Consider the following 17,568-nt stretch of genomic DNA (forward strand, 5'->3'; position numbering starts at 1 on the left):
CAAATGGACAATGACCCCAAGCATACTTCAAAAGTTGTGGCAAAATAGCTTAAGGACAACAAAGTCAAGGTATTGGAGTGACCATCACAAAGCCCTGACCTCAATCCTATAGAAAATGTGTGGGCAGAACTGAAATAGCATGTGCGAGCAAGGAGGCCTACAAACCTGACTCAGTTACACCAGCTCTGTCAGGAGGCATGGGCCAAAATTCACCCAACATATTGTAGGAAGCTTGTGGAAGGCTACCCAAAATGTTTTACCCAAGTTAAACAATTTCAAGGATATGCTACCAAATACTAATTGAGTGGATGTAAACTTCTGACCCACTGGGAATGTGATGACAGAAATAAAAGCTGAAATAAATAATTCTCTCTACTATTATTCAGATATTTCACATTGTCAAAATAAAGTGGTCATCCTAACTGACCTTAGACAGGGAATTTTTTACTGGGATTACATTTCAGGAATTGTGAAAAACTGAGTTTAAATGTATTTGGCAAAGGTGTATGTAAACCTCTGACTTGAACTGTACATTTCTGCTGACACATGCCTTTAAATGGCTAGTCATTGGCTCAATGATTGTAGGTCTATGGGAATATCTAGCATGTCATTGCGTTTACACTAGCACCACTGCTGAAAAGAAATCCAAGGCGAAACACTGCACATCAAAGAGACAAACTTGTGAAATGATTGAAATGTCCCCGTTGTCTAGTGCTAACTGCTGACAGGCCTTCAAATGAAATAACCTCCCTTGTACTGCTTTACCACAGGAAGAAATCCCACATGTTGGAGTTAATGTGTGCAGCCATCATCTGGGTCCAACCAATCATATTACAGATTAGTTAAGGTCACACAAACGGAACACTTGCCTGCCGGGAAGTGGAATTGATCGAAAAATATGGGGATGAATTTCATTGGAGCTATGAAATTGAGCTATAAAATATATCCCCTGCTGTGAGTAAATATTACACTACACCTAAAAACAGAAACTTGATGGCTTTTACATCTGAAAGTACTCATTCCACGTAATCTGATTGGCTATATGTTAAATATTCGCACAGTAATATGTACTCCCAGAACATATGACTCAACTCTGTCACTACGCTGTAATGGTTCATTATCTGTTAAATGTTGGGGAAAATACAGTGGTGTAAAGTACTTAAGTAAAAATACTTTAAAGTACTACTTAAGTAGTTTTTTGTGGTATCTGTACTTTACTATTTATATTTTCTACAACTTTTACTTTTACTTCACTACATTCCTATTGAAAATAATGTGCTTTTTACTCCATACTTTTTTTCCTGACACCCAAAAGTACTTGTTACATTTTGAATGCTTATCAGGACAGGAAAATTGTACAATTCATCAAGAGAACATCCATGGTCATCCCTACTGCGGCTGATCTGGTGGACTCACTAAACACACATGCTTTGTTTTTAAATTATGTTGGAGTGTTTCCCTGGCTATCCATAATAAACATTTTAAAAAGTGGTGCTTTTTAATATAAGGAATTTGAAATGGTTTATACTTTTACTTTTGATACAAAGTATATATACATTGAAATATTTTTATACTTTTGCTCAAGTAGTATTTTACTGGGTGTTTTTTACTTGAGTAACTTTCTATTAAGGTATCTAGACTTTTACTCAAGTATGACAATTGGGTACTTTTTCCACCGCTGGGAAAATATAATTCTGGTCAATACTCTCAAGGTAAATGAAACACCTATATGCTAATGTAACATTGCTTATAGACAGCCTGTCCTTCAGAAAAGTGTAATGATGGATACAGTGTGAGGTATGCTACACTGACCTCTGCAGTGCTGGCTGCCTTGCTTATATTGGCCTTGCTTCAGCTCCACAAACCATGTTACACTGATGCCTCCGACATCCCCTTTCTTCCTCATGGAAAACCGAAGGCTCTACTGTCTCCTACCATTCCCCTTAGAAATATTATTCTGCTTATCACGTTCATCAGTGACCAGGGGACTAATGGAGACCCCCACTATGGATAGACCTGGGTAAGGTGTGTAGAGTGGACCATGGAGGTGAAAGGGTCTTTGGTGAATGGTGGCCGGGATGTTAGATAAATACATAACTAGGTTAAGCAGGGACTGGCACTCAAACAATAAAAAGGAAAAAACAATATTCTTAATTGAATCCCATGCTTATGGAGTACACAAGGGCCAGTGCAAAGTGTCGTCAGTGCTCAACAAAAAAAAGAGGAATCTTGGAATGAATGCATGATTAGTTGGCTGCAGTGGGTGAGTGGAGCGGACAACTACAGGAGATTGTCTGGTTGAGAAAAGCAGTGCTGCTGCTATTTAGAGGTCAAATGTATTGCATCTGAAATTGCCTTACATTTTTCCCCTTATCTTTTACGTACTTGAAACACACCTTTTAGTCCATTAATTTGAGATGTGGATTGTGAGTTTGGCTTGAAAATGAAAACATTGCTGTTGGAGGATCTCAGGTACTTGTTGCAACATTGTGCATCACATACATCTTTAGGAATTGTTTCGTCATCATTCTGTCGACTTTGCTCTGGACTTTGCGTGCTGTCACTTTAGTTTCCCTTCACTATCACACAAAGCTCAGCTTTGAACAGTAAATCATGTTCAAGAGAAGGGAACATTTCCATAATGAACATTTTTTATTTATTATCCTGGATGATGGCCTATTACATCACTTATCAAATGAGTGAAACTTACTTTCATGGAAGTGAATTTACACAAATAATTTACGATAAGTATGCTGTTATTTATGTGTTGTAGGCTAGGCATGTTGTATACAAAATCCACATTAGAAATCCAAGAAATTAAGGGAGCGTGGTTAGTGGCCTGAACGATCAGCTGATTAGAAGCTGAGGTCAATATCATTTTTGTACTGATGTGCACGCGTGTTGCCTTGCGTAACAACAGCGTAGAGCTGACTTCAGTCATTTCGAAGTTCACAAGGAGAAAGGAGCGTCCCTCCACGGACGCGGGTGCTGCTGTACTATTGTCCGGTGCGTGCAGATGGTTCTCGGGTTTGATGGCTTCTGGGAAATGGAATTTCAAAATTCCAAGCTCAGTTCGGTGATTCGGGACTTACTAAATAAGCGTTCAATGCAATAGTTGACACGTCTGCTGCAGACCTCTGACTTCCCAACAACCCGAAGAGGTGCCAAAGAAGTGTGCGCGGACAAACAAGCTGTGCGCGTTTTTCCCTCTGTCTCTCTGAGTCAAGTATTTGGATTTGACAAATCAAAATATTTAAGCCATTTTCATAGCTGGTTGGTTTTACTTTTAAATCTTGAGATGTTCGATTTTTCTTCTCAATAAAACACTCTTATTTAGTCACTTACATGGGATTACGACCTCTCATCAATGAAGTCCGGCATCAGTTTTAAACAGATGTTTCTCTTTCAGAAGAACAGGCAGGTGACCGAAGAGTTTAAGATGACATATTTCATTGCTTTTATTCTGTCATTATCAACGTGTCTGTCTGTGGTAAGTGTGACACAACAATACTTTTATTTTATATTTCGTTTTATGCGTGATGATCAAAATGCGCACAAGGATTGCAGAGAAGGGCTTTCTAATGCTTGAAAATATGACATAATAAATATAAAGACATAACAGAAATGTACCTCAAATGTGTGGCATTATGATTGGTGCATTTGCTAATAGGCTTTTGTCGATATAGGGTATTGGAAACTGTACAGTGTACACTACTGTGTTGTAATTTATTACAACATATTGCTCTGTGCAGTCTACAGTAGTTCAGCTCTTGATTTAAGCAGCATTTTTCACAGTCCAAAGAGATATGATATAAACACATAGCAGTAATGAATAGGGTTGTGGTCTTCAAAACATCAAGATTTTGCCATAATGCCGACATTGGAGTGCCCTCTTCCCTTTTCATCCACATTACAGGTCAAATTCTAGACTAGGTAATTTCATCTTTCAGCTAACTAGCATCCTCATTATCTACCCCCCAACAACTGCTCTGAATTGACCATAGATATAGTTAGAGGACATAATATTGTATCTGTCGCATTGTGGTGTCTGCAATGGCACTGCCCATGCTCTCACAATCTCCATTTTTAAGAAGTAAATTTTTTTATACTTCTATTGATGGGTAAGCTGACAATGTCACGAAAAACTATGTGCACGCTTCAATGAGCAGAAGTATGTGTGTTGTTGTGATTTTGGATGGCCAGATAGCTAGCAACAATGACAAGAAGCTGCCATGTGTGGAATTGTAGGTGGCTCGTTTCAGCTAGTTTTATCTTGTTCTTGATACAATGTCTTGTTTTGGGGTGACTGATGTCATGTCTATGCCAATATCGGCAAAATTCGATACCTAGCTCACCAACAATTGTAATGATGTACTTGAGAGACAAGTGTTCATTGTGAAAATGTATTTGTGTTTTCAATAAACCTTGGATACGAAATATAGTTTACATGTTGTCAACAATCTAAGCCAAGCCCTTCTGTTTTGCCCCATAGTTGAAGACACATCGGTTTTGTTGCTAAACAACCAGCCCGTCTATGCGTTGGTAAAAAAAAAAATGAAAAGGTGCATACCGCCACCTGGAGTGTGTTGTTTGAACAGGTATAATTTATTCATATGATTTATATTATTTAACCTTTATTTAACTAGGCAAGTCACTTAAGAACAAATTCTTATTTATAATGACGGCCTACCAAAAGGCCTACTTTTGGGACAGGGCTGGGGGGAAAAAAATGAAATATAGGACAAAACACACACCCTGACAAGAGAGACAACACAACACTACATAAAGAGAGACCTAAGACAACAACATAACAAGGCAGCAACACATGACAACACAGCATGTTAGCAACACAACATGACAACAACATAGTAGCAACACAAAATGGTAGCAGCATAAAACATGGTACAAACATTATTGGGAACAGACAACAGCACAAAGGGCAAGAAGGTAGAGACAACAATACATCCCGCAAAGCAGCCGCAACTGTCATTAAGAGTGTCCATGATAGAGTCTTTGAATGAAGAGATTGAGATAAAACTGTCCAGTTTGAGTGTTTGTTGCAGCTCGTTCCAGTCGCTAGCTGCAGCGAACTGAAAAGACGAGGATAAAGGACAAAGCCAAGGTTGCTGATTTACTGCCACCACAGTTTTGGAATGTTGGCACAAAAGTATCATTAATTGGCTGATCCTTCCTGATGACCTGGATGGAATTATGTGGTCCTTCCTTAACCCATCGGAATTCCCTCCCTGTTGACTACTTGAAAATGGTGAAAGTCCTCCATGCCGCTGCCCATGCTAAAACTGTCTTTTGGGCACGAGAGTCCTCTATCTACCTCTATGGAATTTACCCATGCAATGCTGTGCCTATGTTGGCTGTGCCCCCAATGTGTGGCAGAGTGATCGGGACACAGGTGTGAATGGGAGTCTGGTCCCATAGTGCATGTAATGAGCTTATACCCATCAGAACAAGAGATAGCAGCTGTTCAGTGTCTGTTCGACGCAGTGTATTCTGATGTAATGATGTGACTCGTGAGAATGATTTACCTAGAAATAGTCTTGTTGTTAACATCACAACATTACACAAAAAGTTGGAAAGTAGAAGCCATAGAGATTCTATGGTAGAACCTCTCTCACACAAAGATGTTCAACTCTGAAAACTGGAGTAAACTGCATGGTCTAACATGGTCTAACAGTTTTAGACTTTTCAAACCCCATTCTAGTACTTTTTTACTTTGCTTCAAGTCACACTTTATGGGTCACCTGAAACATGCCAGACTTCACCATCTGATTAGGCAAGCAGATCGCAACAGGTTTGTTCGCTATAGCACACTGGTAGCCTGAGTGCCAGTCTGTTTGTGCTATCATGCTAGCAACTGTGTCATCCATTGTCATGCTGTTTGGCTTGACAAGGAGCAATGCTGTTGGCAAAAGCACAAACAGGTCTGAGACCAGGCTATCACACTGGTACCTAATATGCTGTAATGCACCTCGGGCATGTTCAGTGTCTGTAGCACACAGGTGCTCCTATCTGTTCAGAACATGCTGTAGCGAGACCTCATGTACCGCTGCACCTTTTGGTTTGGTAGAGTGCCAATGTTCTTGATACAAATAGACTCTCCAGTTTTGACCCATCTTCACATAGTGCTAGAGGGCAGGACTATTGCCAGGACGAATGAACCCCCTCTCTCAAAATAAGTTGAATATTTTGTGTATTTTATGTCATGATAGTTCTCCTCCAACCAATCTGAGGAAAGCAGAGCTTTCTCTGGATATTGTATTTAGACAAATCAGCAAATAATCATTCATTTATCACATATCAATATGGATTTGTATAGAAATTCAACAAGTACAGTAGCTACTGAGAATGTTGATGTATTTTGCATGTACACCCCATCTCTCTACAGTGGCGTAACTTAATAGAAATCTTTATCACTGTATGTTGAGGCGGACTATCTACAGTGTGTGTTAATGTTTAATACAAAACACAGTGCTTACTTTGTAATCGATGATATGGAGGTCATATTGTACCGTACCGTACAGAAATACCTATCTGAGCATCATTTGTATGCGCTGTCTGTAAGCAGCTACAAAGATCATTTCAAAATCAGACCTAGTAATTGGCCTTCTCTTTTCATTTCTGAAATGTACTCTGTGCAGGTAATTAGCAGACTCTCATGATTATCCTGTACTTCTAAAGATCCCAATCAGCAGATCATGATCAACAGCTGTCTAGATGTGCAAGTGTCCTGTACACGACATGACAGCTAATTGAAATGGTTGCTGATTTCAATGACACGCCCTTGACTCTCAAGTATAAAGCATGTTGGATCTGTCAAACACACAGTCAGTCTCATTCAATAGTCAGTGCATTCTAATCTCACCTCATTGTGCTTTACAAAAGCATGTCCCATGCAGTCTCAGGTCAATGTGACTTGTGAAATAGCAAGTTCTAGCCACTGTCTTTCATCGAATGAATTACTATTATGTCACAGATTTAATACAGTATGTGCCAAATCAGTATGATTAGTGTAAAGCTGCTATGTACCAGTCTTGGGTTCACAAGTCCATCTGGCTATAGACCGATAAACTGTTTACAGAGCATCACTGGACACAGATTCATCTGTTAGGGGAAGGTGATGAACATTATGGATTTATTTGATATTATTGTAGGAATCAAAACATATTTTTGGATAGAGGATGATTAAATAAAAAGCTGTGAAGTTTGTTTATGCATAAGAAGTGCAAAGGCTTACTGTCTGTCCCCAGTGCTTCAGTGTTTTTAGCTTTGTTAGTTACAAATCAGCTGTGGGGTATAGTAATGGCAGCGCAATACATTTCATATCAAAATGTTAGGCTCTCACATTTTAGCCTGAAGGTCTGCGTTGAGTTGCACTTACTAAGATGTCTTACATACTCTCCACTTCCTCTCTCTCTCTCCCTCTCTGACAGAATACTAAGAATTAATCAGAGCAATATCTTCTACCGCCAATGGCCTTCCAATTGAATGTGTGTGGTACCACAATTTGGTGGAGCAAAGAAGCGTTAAAATACATTTGCTTTAGCAAAACATACAGTGGATGGGATTGCTGCTGCATTAACACCAATGTGTGTGGCTACAGATATGTTATGTCCCAAATGGCACCCTATTCCCTAAATAGTGCACTAAATAGTGCCCTTTAAAGGAAATAGAATGCCATTAGGGACGGAGCCTAGTTGTAACGGCCTAGGCGACGGTTAGTAGACCCAGTAATTAGTGGTGTGTTGTGTGCAGCTTAATTTAAATGGCCCTTTAGCTGACTGGGAGTGGGTCATTGACTCTCTCTCAGAGATAGATGCTCCCACCACTGACCTGACAGTCACTGCCATTTTGGGGCGAAACTGTGAGTGTCCTGGGTGTGAGAGTCAATATCTCCTCTCTCACTGCACACGAAAGGTAGCAATGCCCTCAATACCCTTCCTAGTCAGCCAGGGGAAACATTCTGCTTCAAGTGCGATGTAGTTTCTTTTGAATGCATCTTCGACTGTGAGTGTAGTGTAGTTCTGTGTGTTTGCCTTAGAAGAGTCCGGAAGTCATATTAGTCATCAAATCAAATCAAATGTATTTATATAGCCCTTCGTACATCAGCTGATATCTCAAAGTGCTGTACAGAAACCCAGCCTAAAACCCCAAACAGCAAGCAATGCAGGTGTAGAAGCACGGTGGCTAGGAAAAACTCCCTAGAAAGGCCAAAACCTAGGAAGAAACCTAGAGAGGAACCAAGCTATGTGGGGTGGCCAGTCCTCTTCTGGCTGTGCCGGGTGGAGATTATAACAGAACATGGCCAAAATGTTCAAATGTTCATAAATGACCAGCATGGTCAATAATAATAAGGCAGAACAGTTGAAACTGGAGCAGCAGCACGGCCAGGTGGACTGGGGACAGCAAGGAGTCATCATGTCAGGTAGTCCTGGGGCATGGTCCTAGGGCTCAGGTCCTCCGAGAGAGAGAAAGAAAGAGAGAATTAGAGAGAGCACATGTGGGGTGGCCAGTCCTCTTCTGGCTGTGCCGGGTGGAGATTATAACAGAACATGGCCAAGATGTTCAAATGTTCATAAATGGCCAGCATGGTCGAATAATAATAAGGCAGAACAGTTGAAACTGGAGCAGCAGCATGGCAAGGTGGACTGGGGACAGCAAGGAGTCATCATGTCAGGTAGTCCTGGGGCATGGTCCTAGGGCTCAGGTCCTCCGAGAGAGAGAAAGAAAGAGAGAAGGAGAGAATTAGAGAACGCACACTTAGATTCACACAGGACACCGAATAGGACAGGAGAGGTACTCCAGATATAACAAACTGACCCTAGCCCCCCGACACATAAACTACTGCAGCATAAATACTGGAGGCTGAGACAGGAGGGGTCAGGAGACACTGTGGACCCATCCAAGGACACCCCCGGACAGGGCCAAACAGGAAGGATATAACCCCACCCACTTTTCCAAAGCACAGCCCCCACACCACTAGAGGGATATCTTCAACCACCAACTTACCATCCTGAGACAAGGCTGAGTATAGCCCACAAAGATCTCCGCTATGGCACAACCCAAGGGGGGGAGCCAACCCAGACAGGATGACCACATCAGTGAATCAACCCACTCAGGTGACGCACCCCTTCCAGGGACGGCATGAGAGAGCCCCAGTAAGCCAGTGACTCAGCCCCTGTAATAGGGTTAGAGGCAGAGAATCCCAGTGGAAAGAGCGGAACCGGCCAGGCAGAGACAGCAAGGGCGGTTCGTTGCTCCAGAGCCTTTCCGTTCACCTTCCCACTCCTGGGCCAGACTATGCCCAATCATATGACCCACTGAAGAGATGAGTCTTCAGTAAAGACTTAAAGGTTGAGACCGAGTTTGCGTCTCTGACATTGCCTGTGTCCCAAACAGAACCCTTTTTCATATATGCACTGTCCTACGTATTTATTTGGACAGAGAAGCTAAAATGCTCTATACTTCAGCATTTTGGATGTAGCCCTTTCCTGCAGTCAATGATCAAAAGTGCTCTCTTTGGCCTCGTGGATTAAATGTTATTAATATTTTTTATAATTTCATGATTAATAAAGATTATTTCCAAAAACGGACAAAAATCTGGTGTTTCTATGTCAAACAGTTTTGTTATATTTTAGTCCTCTGTGAAGTATATACTGTATTATTAGGATGCAAATTCAATATTAATACATTTCAACTCTCTCTGACATGGTACAGATGTCTTCTCCTTTTTAAGCCCATAACCATGTGTGTGAGGTGTATACTTTTGTTTCAAAGTAGATTTGTTTGACTACCAAGAAACACTGTGTGACCCTGACTTAGCCCACTGCAGTGAAAGGTTATGGATAATCATGAATGAATCGTGAGTAATGATGAATGAGAAAGTTACAGATGCACAAAGATCATGTCCAAAAGACATGCTAACCTCTCACCATTACAATAATCAGGGAGGTTAGCATTTTGGGGGGTTATGATATTTATGCCTCTGTGACTTTCTCACTCATCATTATTCACAATTCATTCAGAACTATCCGTAATCATGATAGCATCCACATTCATGTAGAGGTGTTCAGAAACATATTCTATTCTTATTTACAATAAAAGTGACTCCAAAATGATACAATACATTATTAATCATTCATTTCTATTTGGCACAACATAATTGGAAACAACCAAAACAAACTGCAAATGCATCCAACAAGTTTGTTAGTCACAAACTTGATGTAGTCATTCCGTGCTAGGAATATGGGACCAAATGCTAAACTTTTTACTAAATGTAATACACTATAATTATTTTCTTCTAAGTATGACACCTTCAAATGGGGGGGACTAGATATAGTACATAAAGTGCTTTAATTTCTAAACAGTAAAACAGATATATTTGAAAATACGCTCAAATGAAAGTTGACATTCTGTACTGTTGCCTCATATAAAACATTTGATCTCAAATCTAAAATGCTGGAGTGTAGAGACAAATAAATAGTTTTAGCATCTCTGTCCAAATACATAGGGGAGAGTGGTATACTACTTTTGACTTTGGTCCATAGGGCTCTGGTCAAAAGTAGTACAATATGTAGGGAATAGGGATGCATTTTGGATGCAGAATTGAGGGCCTATTGACCCAGTGTGAGGTCTCTTCTGCTTGATGCCCCCGATTGCTTGTTAACGCTTCTGACAATGCTACTTGGTGCTGTGTGTGTATCCCCTGAGGTGTGCTCTCTGCGGCACACAGTGTGTCTCCCACCCTTTCTGTGACATGCCAATTGTTTCTCCTGGCAGGGATTGGGTCAATTCAGAAACGACAGTTCATTCTGATGTTCAGTCATGTTTTCAGGCCACTCTCTTCCTCCAGCACACCTCATAATGGCACAATGCCCAGTTTGACTATTCTGTTCTTTACGCTCAGGCCATCATCACCTTTTTTACTGCACTTGAATCCTCCAGAAAGGGTCTAACGTGGTTAACACACACACACACACACACACACACACACACACACACACACACACACACACACACACACACACACACACACACACACACACACACACACTGATGCACACCCACTCACACACAACCTCAACACACAGCCACACATACTGTATGTCATCACATATGTCTGAAACCCTTCAGGGGATCTAGGGAACGTATACAGTTCCCATTTAGAATGCTGAAGGTGTTTGTCAAGGAATTCCGTCCTATCTCCCAAAACCATATACTAACACTGGCTGTTTAGTGTGGAACGTCATGATGCATAAACATATTGGTTATTCTATCTATCTTCTCCATGTGACAAGTTTAGCAATTTTTCTCACCATCGATTTTGTTCTACCTCTAATGGGAATCTCTCTCCTCCAGTAAAACTTCTCATTCATTTATTTATTCTTTCATTCTATCTCTCTCTCTCTCTCTCTCTCTCAACGAACCTATATAGTTAGTAAGGTGGTGTTATCATGAACTGCTGTGTCCATTTAAAAACATAAAATAAATGTCTTTAAAACATGATTTGATTTATGTGATGTAGAACAGCTGATGTTGAACCCGTCCCTGATATTGTGGATGTCTTGTTCACTGGTGTTTCCCTGCATTCTGCTTCTTAAGAAAATATATGATGTCCTGTGATGTCCTGTGAAAGAAATGTATTGAATCTACAACATAAATGAACTACACCTTTCTTTCTACTACGCAATTGATCTCAAAATACGACTCAATTCATTTGAATAAAACTTATATTGCATTTTTTTTTTTTAGGTGAGTGGAAGGCATCCAACATGTAACTTCCTCCTGGAGCTTGAAACAGACCAGGAAGAATGTCTTGTGAAGCTGAGGGACGAAGAATCTTCAAATTACTCCAAAGGTGACATCACAGAATATTTTGATTTCTCATTCATCTCTTCTCATCAGACAGAATAAACCATGGGTTGAAAATAGATTTCTGAATATTTCGGGAATGGAAACCGACTGCATATTTTGATTAGTGGTGAAAGAGTACAAGCTACATAGATTTTTAGGTCACTCAACTTAATTACTTTGATGAAACTTTTAAACGAAAATATGAAATGCCACCTATTCGAGTGCCTTTGAAACGTAAATGTCAAATTCAATGAAGACCTTCAGTAGTTGTACAGTGTTTCCTAGTCCAGATAAGCGCCACAATTCAGATTGTGACCACAAACCTTTGCTGTATTGGCACTTAATATTAAAATCTGAATAGCTCGCACTTTAGCTATCTTGAAGTAAATGTTGTACATAGTGAATGTTTTACAGCTCATGCCTATGAGCAGTCTCTTTATAATTTAGGGTTCAAGCGAGTGAAGCTGGGTGAAACGCTATTGTATTTGTAGCCGTTCATTATCATTATACCGGTTGTTCTTGCAAGTTAATTTAACATGCAAATGACTGTGAGATGATAAAGCCGAGGACGGTGCGACTTGACATGATGGTAAAGGCCCATAGTCCACACCCTCTCATGCAATGCCATGCCAATTGGCCACAAGGTGGCTCTATAACAGGCGATTGAAGTTGCAAACTTTGAAACATCACGTCCCTCACCCCATATGACGTAGAGTCCTGAAATTGAGTAAATCGGTCCCTCTTCTCACAAGGAACAAAGTTGCCTCAATGACCCATAAGGTTCGCCATGATGGATTTTCCACCAGTTAGAAGTGAGTTAAAAACACTTAAATCTCCTCTGGAACCACTGGGTTGGTGTGGATGAACCTTAACATACGGCATCTATGGACCAAGGTCAAACAACATGACTACTACTAACCAATAGACATTAATGTGGGTGTGGTCTGGCACATTAATGCATCTTTATCAGACACAGATATTTGTATTGTAACCAAACTTGGTACACATGTTCCAAACACTGTCAAGACTCAACATATGCAAGCACATTCAGATCGATCACACGGTGACGCTAAAACAGGCACATATTTATACATCTTTATCTGTTTGACTCAAATCTGGCACACATGCTCAGGGATATGAGTCTAGCTAACCTGTATAGTATGGTTGCATGGTGGCACTGTTGGACAGAAAAAAAACATTAATGCAAGCTCATTGGCTCATAGAGGCCATATTGTTTGAGCCAGAAACATGGATACATGTACCAAATTTGGTGCAGATCGGTCCAGTGGTTCTGGAGAAGAAGACATTTAAAGTAGTCAACATCATTACAATTGGTCCAAAATACATCAAAGACATATTGCATGATCTGTTTGATGTTTTAGTTCTGATATTTGGCAAGCATGGTATGGATTACAGAAGTAGCTCATCCTAGGGCAATGTGTCGAGTTTGTCCTGATGGTAGCACAGTGGGCCCACAGCTTGAACCCTGGCATTTCTGCTTGCAGTTTTAATGATTTATTTTTCTTATTATTATTATTAAACTAAACTTCATGCCTGGCAGCTCCACCATGCTGCCGACTCACTATGTTGACACTTTACTGGGAGTTGTAACCCAGGCTGTGCTACATAATTTAAACTAATTGGATGTAGAGTTACTTTGAACTGTCAAGGGAATTAGTGCACGTTATCAAAGACAAGACACTTAGTCTTTGCCGCAAAAATGAAAACAACGTGTATAGTTTAAATTATACGTTATTTTGCAATGTAACTTGCCTTCTTTCACCATAACATGAGCATAGGTATAAAACAGTTCTTATAGACAATATTAAGTACAATATGCATTGAAAGTACCCAGTTACAGCAGGAACAAATCATTTTTCTGAACATAAAATGACACAAAAGGGAACACAAAACAATTTGACTTCATTAATAGATGTATGCCTTTTCATATGGGTGGTAACAGGGGGAATATAAACCACGACCATGACGTTGCTGGCACCATGCTCATACTAACTGAGCCAACTGTAGTATGAAAGTATAGAGAGCATCCAGGTCAACATTAAAGGGAGCCAGGATTTCATGCGTCAGTTACCCTGGTACTGGAATGAAGCCATGCTTAATGCAAATCGATAATTGATTTGTTCTTGTTCTAAAGCCCAATGTGATTATGAAACATTTATGAAAGAAATCTATGCGTTGATTAGCGCCAGTGCTGCACTGTGGGTGGCAAAGTGCTCAACAGTATCATCTAAAAGTGTGTTACAAAACTGCCATTACCATGCACTGAATCACAGTTATGAAGATACCATACAGCAAGCAGGAGCTGCACTTAAAATAATATCATTGGGTGTGTCCCAAATGTCACTCTATCCCCTATAATGCACTACTTTTGACCAGAGCCCTGTGCATTATAAGGGAATAGGGTGCCATTTGAGACGCAGGAGGACACGCATTATACCACTCATGTGGGTCACATCATGAATATGTATTTTTTTTGTCTGGGTTTCACAATTTAGTTTTCATTTAATTATTTTTATCTGATGTTAGTTAAAAGGTTTCTTTTGATAGAGCTAGCCACGTTGTTTACTGGTGTATTCTCTCTGCTAGCTACGTTTTACTGAGCTTAAGCGCTCCATTTTTCCCACTAAGTGGCTTAAAAGGGTTTGACTGTTAAGTCTGCCCTTGGGACTTTCACACCCTTTTGTTTCATAACAAGCCATTTCAGGAATCAAGTTTCAGCGAAAGGCTTTCTCAGCCGTGGTCCTCCTCCTGACATTGGTGAAGCAAATAGAGTCACACATTTAGCCACTTTCACTCCCACACAGAGAGTCTATCATATTGTTCCAAACACCAGCAGCCTAATGGACTACCTTTCATTCTGAAAGACTCTGCTGTATTGTGTAGTGTATATTGTGCAGTGTATATTGTATATTGTGTCTACACTACAGTACGTGAGGCATTGATCATGTTCAATAATTCTATGATGTTATCCCTCTGAAAGTTTTCAGACCCCTTGCCTTTTTCCACATTTTGTTACAGCCTTTTCCTAAAATGGATTTAAAAAGTTTTTCTCCTCATCAAGCTACACACAAAACGCCATAATAACAAAGCAAAAACAGTTTTTTAGAATTTTTTGCTAATTTATAAAACATTTCAAACTGAAATATCACATTTACATAAGTATTTAGACCTTTTACTCAATACTTTGTTGAAGCACCTTTGGCAGCGATTACAGCCTCAAGTCTTCTTGGGTATGACACTACAAGCTTGGCACACCTGTATTTGGGGAGTTTCTCCTATTCTTCTCTGCAGATCCTCTCAAGCCCTTTTAGGTCGGATGGGAAGCGTTCCTGCACAGCTATTTTCAGGTTTCTCCAGAGATGTTCAATCTGGTTCAAGTCTGGGCTCTGGCTGGGCCATTCAGAGACTTGTCCTGAAGCCACTCCTGCGTTGTCTTGGCTGTGTGCTTAGGGTCATTGTCCTGTTGGAAGGTGAACCTTTCCCCCCAGTCCTGAGTGCTCTGGAGCAGGTTTTCATCAAGGATCTCTCTGTACTTTGTTTTCCGTTCATCTTTGCCTCGATCCTGACTAGTCTCCCAGTCCCTGCCGCTGATCCTGTCAAGACCTCATGGCTTGGTTTTTGCTCTGACATGTACTGTCAACTGTGGGACCTTATATACAGTAGACAGGTGTGTGCCTTTCCCAATCATGTCCAATCAATTGAATTGACCACAGGTGGACTCCAATCAAGTTGGAGAAACATCTCAAGGATGATCAATGGAAACAGGATGGACCTGAGCTCAATTTTGAGTCTCATATCAAAGGCTCTGAATACTTAAGTAAATAAGGTTTTCTAAAAACCTGTTTTCGCGTTGTCATTAGTGGGGTTATGTGTGTAGATCGCTGAGGATTTTTTTATTCACTTAATCAATTTGAGAATAAGGCTGTAGAGTAACAAAATGTGGAAAAAGTCAAGGGGTCTGAATACTTTCTGAAGGCACTGTAGCATGGCTCTCCAACCCTGTTCCCGGAGAGCTACCATCCTGTAAATTTTCTCTCCAACCCTAATCGAGCACACCTGATTCTAATAATTAGCTGGTTGATGAGCTGAATCAGGTTAGTTACAACTTGGGTTTGGAAAACCTACAGGAGGGTAGCTCTTCAAGAACAGGGTTAGAGAGCCCTGCTGTAGAGGGTATGGTCTTGAATCACAATTTCAACAGTTGCAGAAGGCAGAGTTTAGATAAACATGTTTTATTTACTTAAATTGTTGTATTTTTCTAAGATGCTGCTGTCTGATCTCTTGACAGGAGTGGGATGCAAAGCGATCTGGGATAACATAGCATGTTGGGACCGTGCAGAGGTTGGAGAGACTGTCACTAGAGAGTGCCCCAGAGTGCTCAAGATGTTTTTTGGCAGAAATGGTAAAGTATTGTATTTTTTCATTTTGATATCAATGGCAAAGTAACATTTCTGGAGTGTTCTGTTCTCAAACCCAGGCCGAGATGAAAGGGTAGTTTGAGATATTCCTCAAGCAATGTTCTGATATGGTCTGTGATATCTAAAGCTACACTACAATGTTATGTACGTTTTCTTTCGGGTTAAAGCTCACGCTATGTTCAGGCTTTGGAGTCACACCAGACCCATGTTTCTCATTTCACAGAATTACTGAGGTGTATAGACCAGTGTAATGTAGATGTTCTACCTTTTGGAGTGCATTGAAAGGCAGGGACAAAAATGGCCCCCAAGTCTGTATCATTCTTTTTTATATAGTGTGGCACTGAATCATGGTGAATTGTACCAAGCAAGGTTCAGAGAATATGTTCTGCACTGCATGGACTAGAGGCAAAATGAATCACGTCTGCTCACTCCACAATCTCCAATGGCCCGTGTGGCAGACTAGGATGCTGTGGAGCTCTCCTCCTTCCCATCAGTCTGGATGAATCTGCACGGACACTTCATTCATTACAAACTAATTACCCAGACAAAGAGGATGATAAATGATGGATTATGCTGTTAGATTATCGTATTCTCTTGAAGACAGGTTCCAGTCCTATGATGAACTCCCCACATTCAAGACACTAAATGGCCAAAAGTATATGTGGACACCTACTTGTCGAACATCTAATTCCAAAATCATAAGCATTAATATGGAGTTGGTCCCCCTTTTGCTGCTATAACAGCCTTCACTCTTCTGGGAAGGCTTTCGACTAGATGTTGGAACATTGCTGCAGGGATTTGCTTCCATTCAGCCACAAGAGCATTAGTGAGGTTGAGAACTGATGTTGGGCGATTAGGCCTGGCTCGCAGTCGGCGTTCCAATTCATCCCAATGGTGTTCAATGGGGTTGAGGTCAGGGCTCTGTGCAGGCCAGTCAAGTTCTTCCACACCGATCTCGACAAACTATTTCTGTATGGACCTTGCTTTGTGCAAGGGGGCATTATCGTGCTGAAACAGGAAAGGGCCTTCCCCAAACTGTTGTCACAAATTTGGAATGACAGAATCGTCTAGAATGTCTTTGTATGCTGTAGCATTAAGATGTCCCTTCACTGGAACCAAGGAGCCTAGCCTGAACCATGAAAGACAGCACAAGACCATTATTCCTCTATTCCTCTATTCCTCTTCCTACTATGCATTGGGGCAGGTAGTGTTCTCCTGGCATCCGCCAAACCCAGATTCGCTAATCGGACTGCCAAATGTT

General features: G+C 40.7%; 1 protein-coding gene across 6 annotated transcripts in view; it reads left to right on the plus strand.

Moving 5' to 3' along the window:
• Positions 1 to 2,939: 2,939 nt before the first annotated feature.
• Positions 2,940 to 17,568, plus strand: part of LOC109874980 (vasoactive intestinal polypeptide receptor 2) — a 31,640-nt gene continuing 17,011 nt past the window's right edge. For 3 of the 6 annotated variants that reach the window (XR_002252767.2, XM_031810597.1, XM_020467072.2), the window contains exons 1-3: positions 2,940 to 3,490; positions 11,767 to 11,872; positions 16,178 to 16,291. Coding sequence is in view for 4 of the 6 variants with exons in the window: in XM_031810597.1 (XP_031666457.1) it covers positions 3,368 to 3,490; positions 11,767 to 11,872; positions 16,178 to 16,291 (343 nt within the window). In the remaining 2 variants the exon portion in view is untranslated. The remainder of the gene's footprint in view (positions 3,491 to 11,766; positions 11,873 to 16,177; positions 16,292 to 17,568) is intronic. The other 3 variants (XR_004206406.1, XM_020467073.2, XM_020467074.2) reach the window with 2 other exon arrangements.

This window comes from Oncorhynchus kisutch, linkage group LG30, assembly GCF_002021735.2.
Source record: "Oncorhynchus kisutch isolate 150728-3 linkage group LG30, Okis_V2, whole genome shotgun sequence".
In the NCBI taxonomy this organism is placed as follows: Eukaryota; Metazoa; Chordata; class Actinopteri; order Salmoniformes; family Salmonidae; genus Oncorhynchus; species Oncorhynchus kisutch.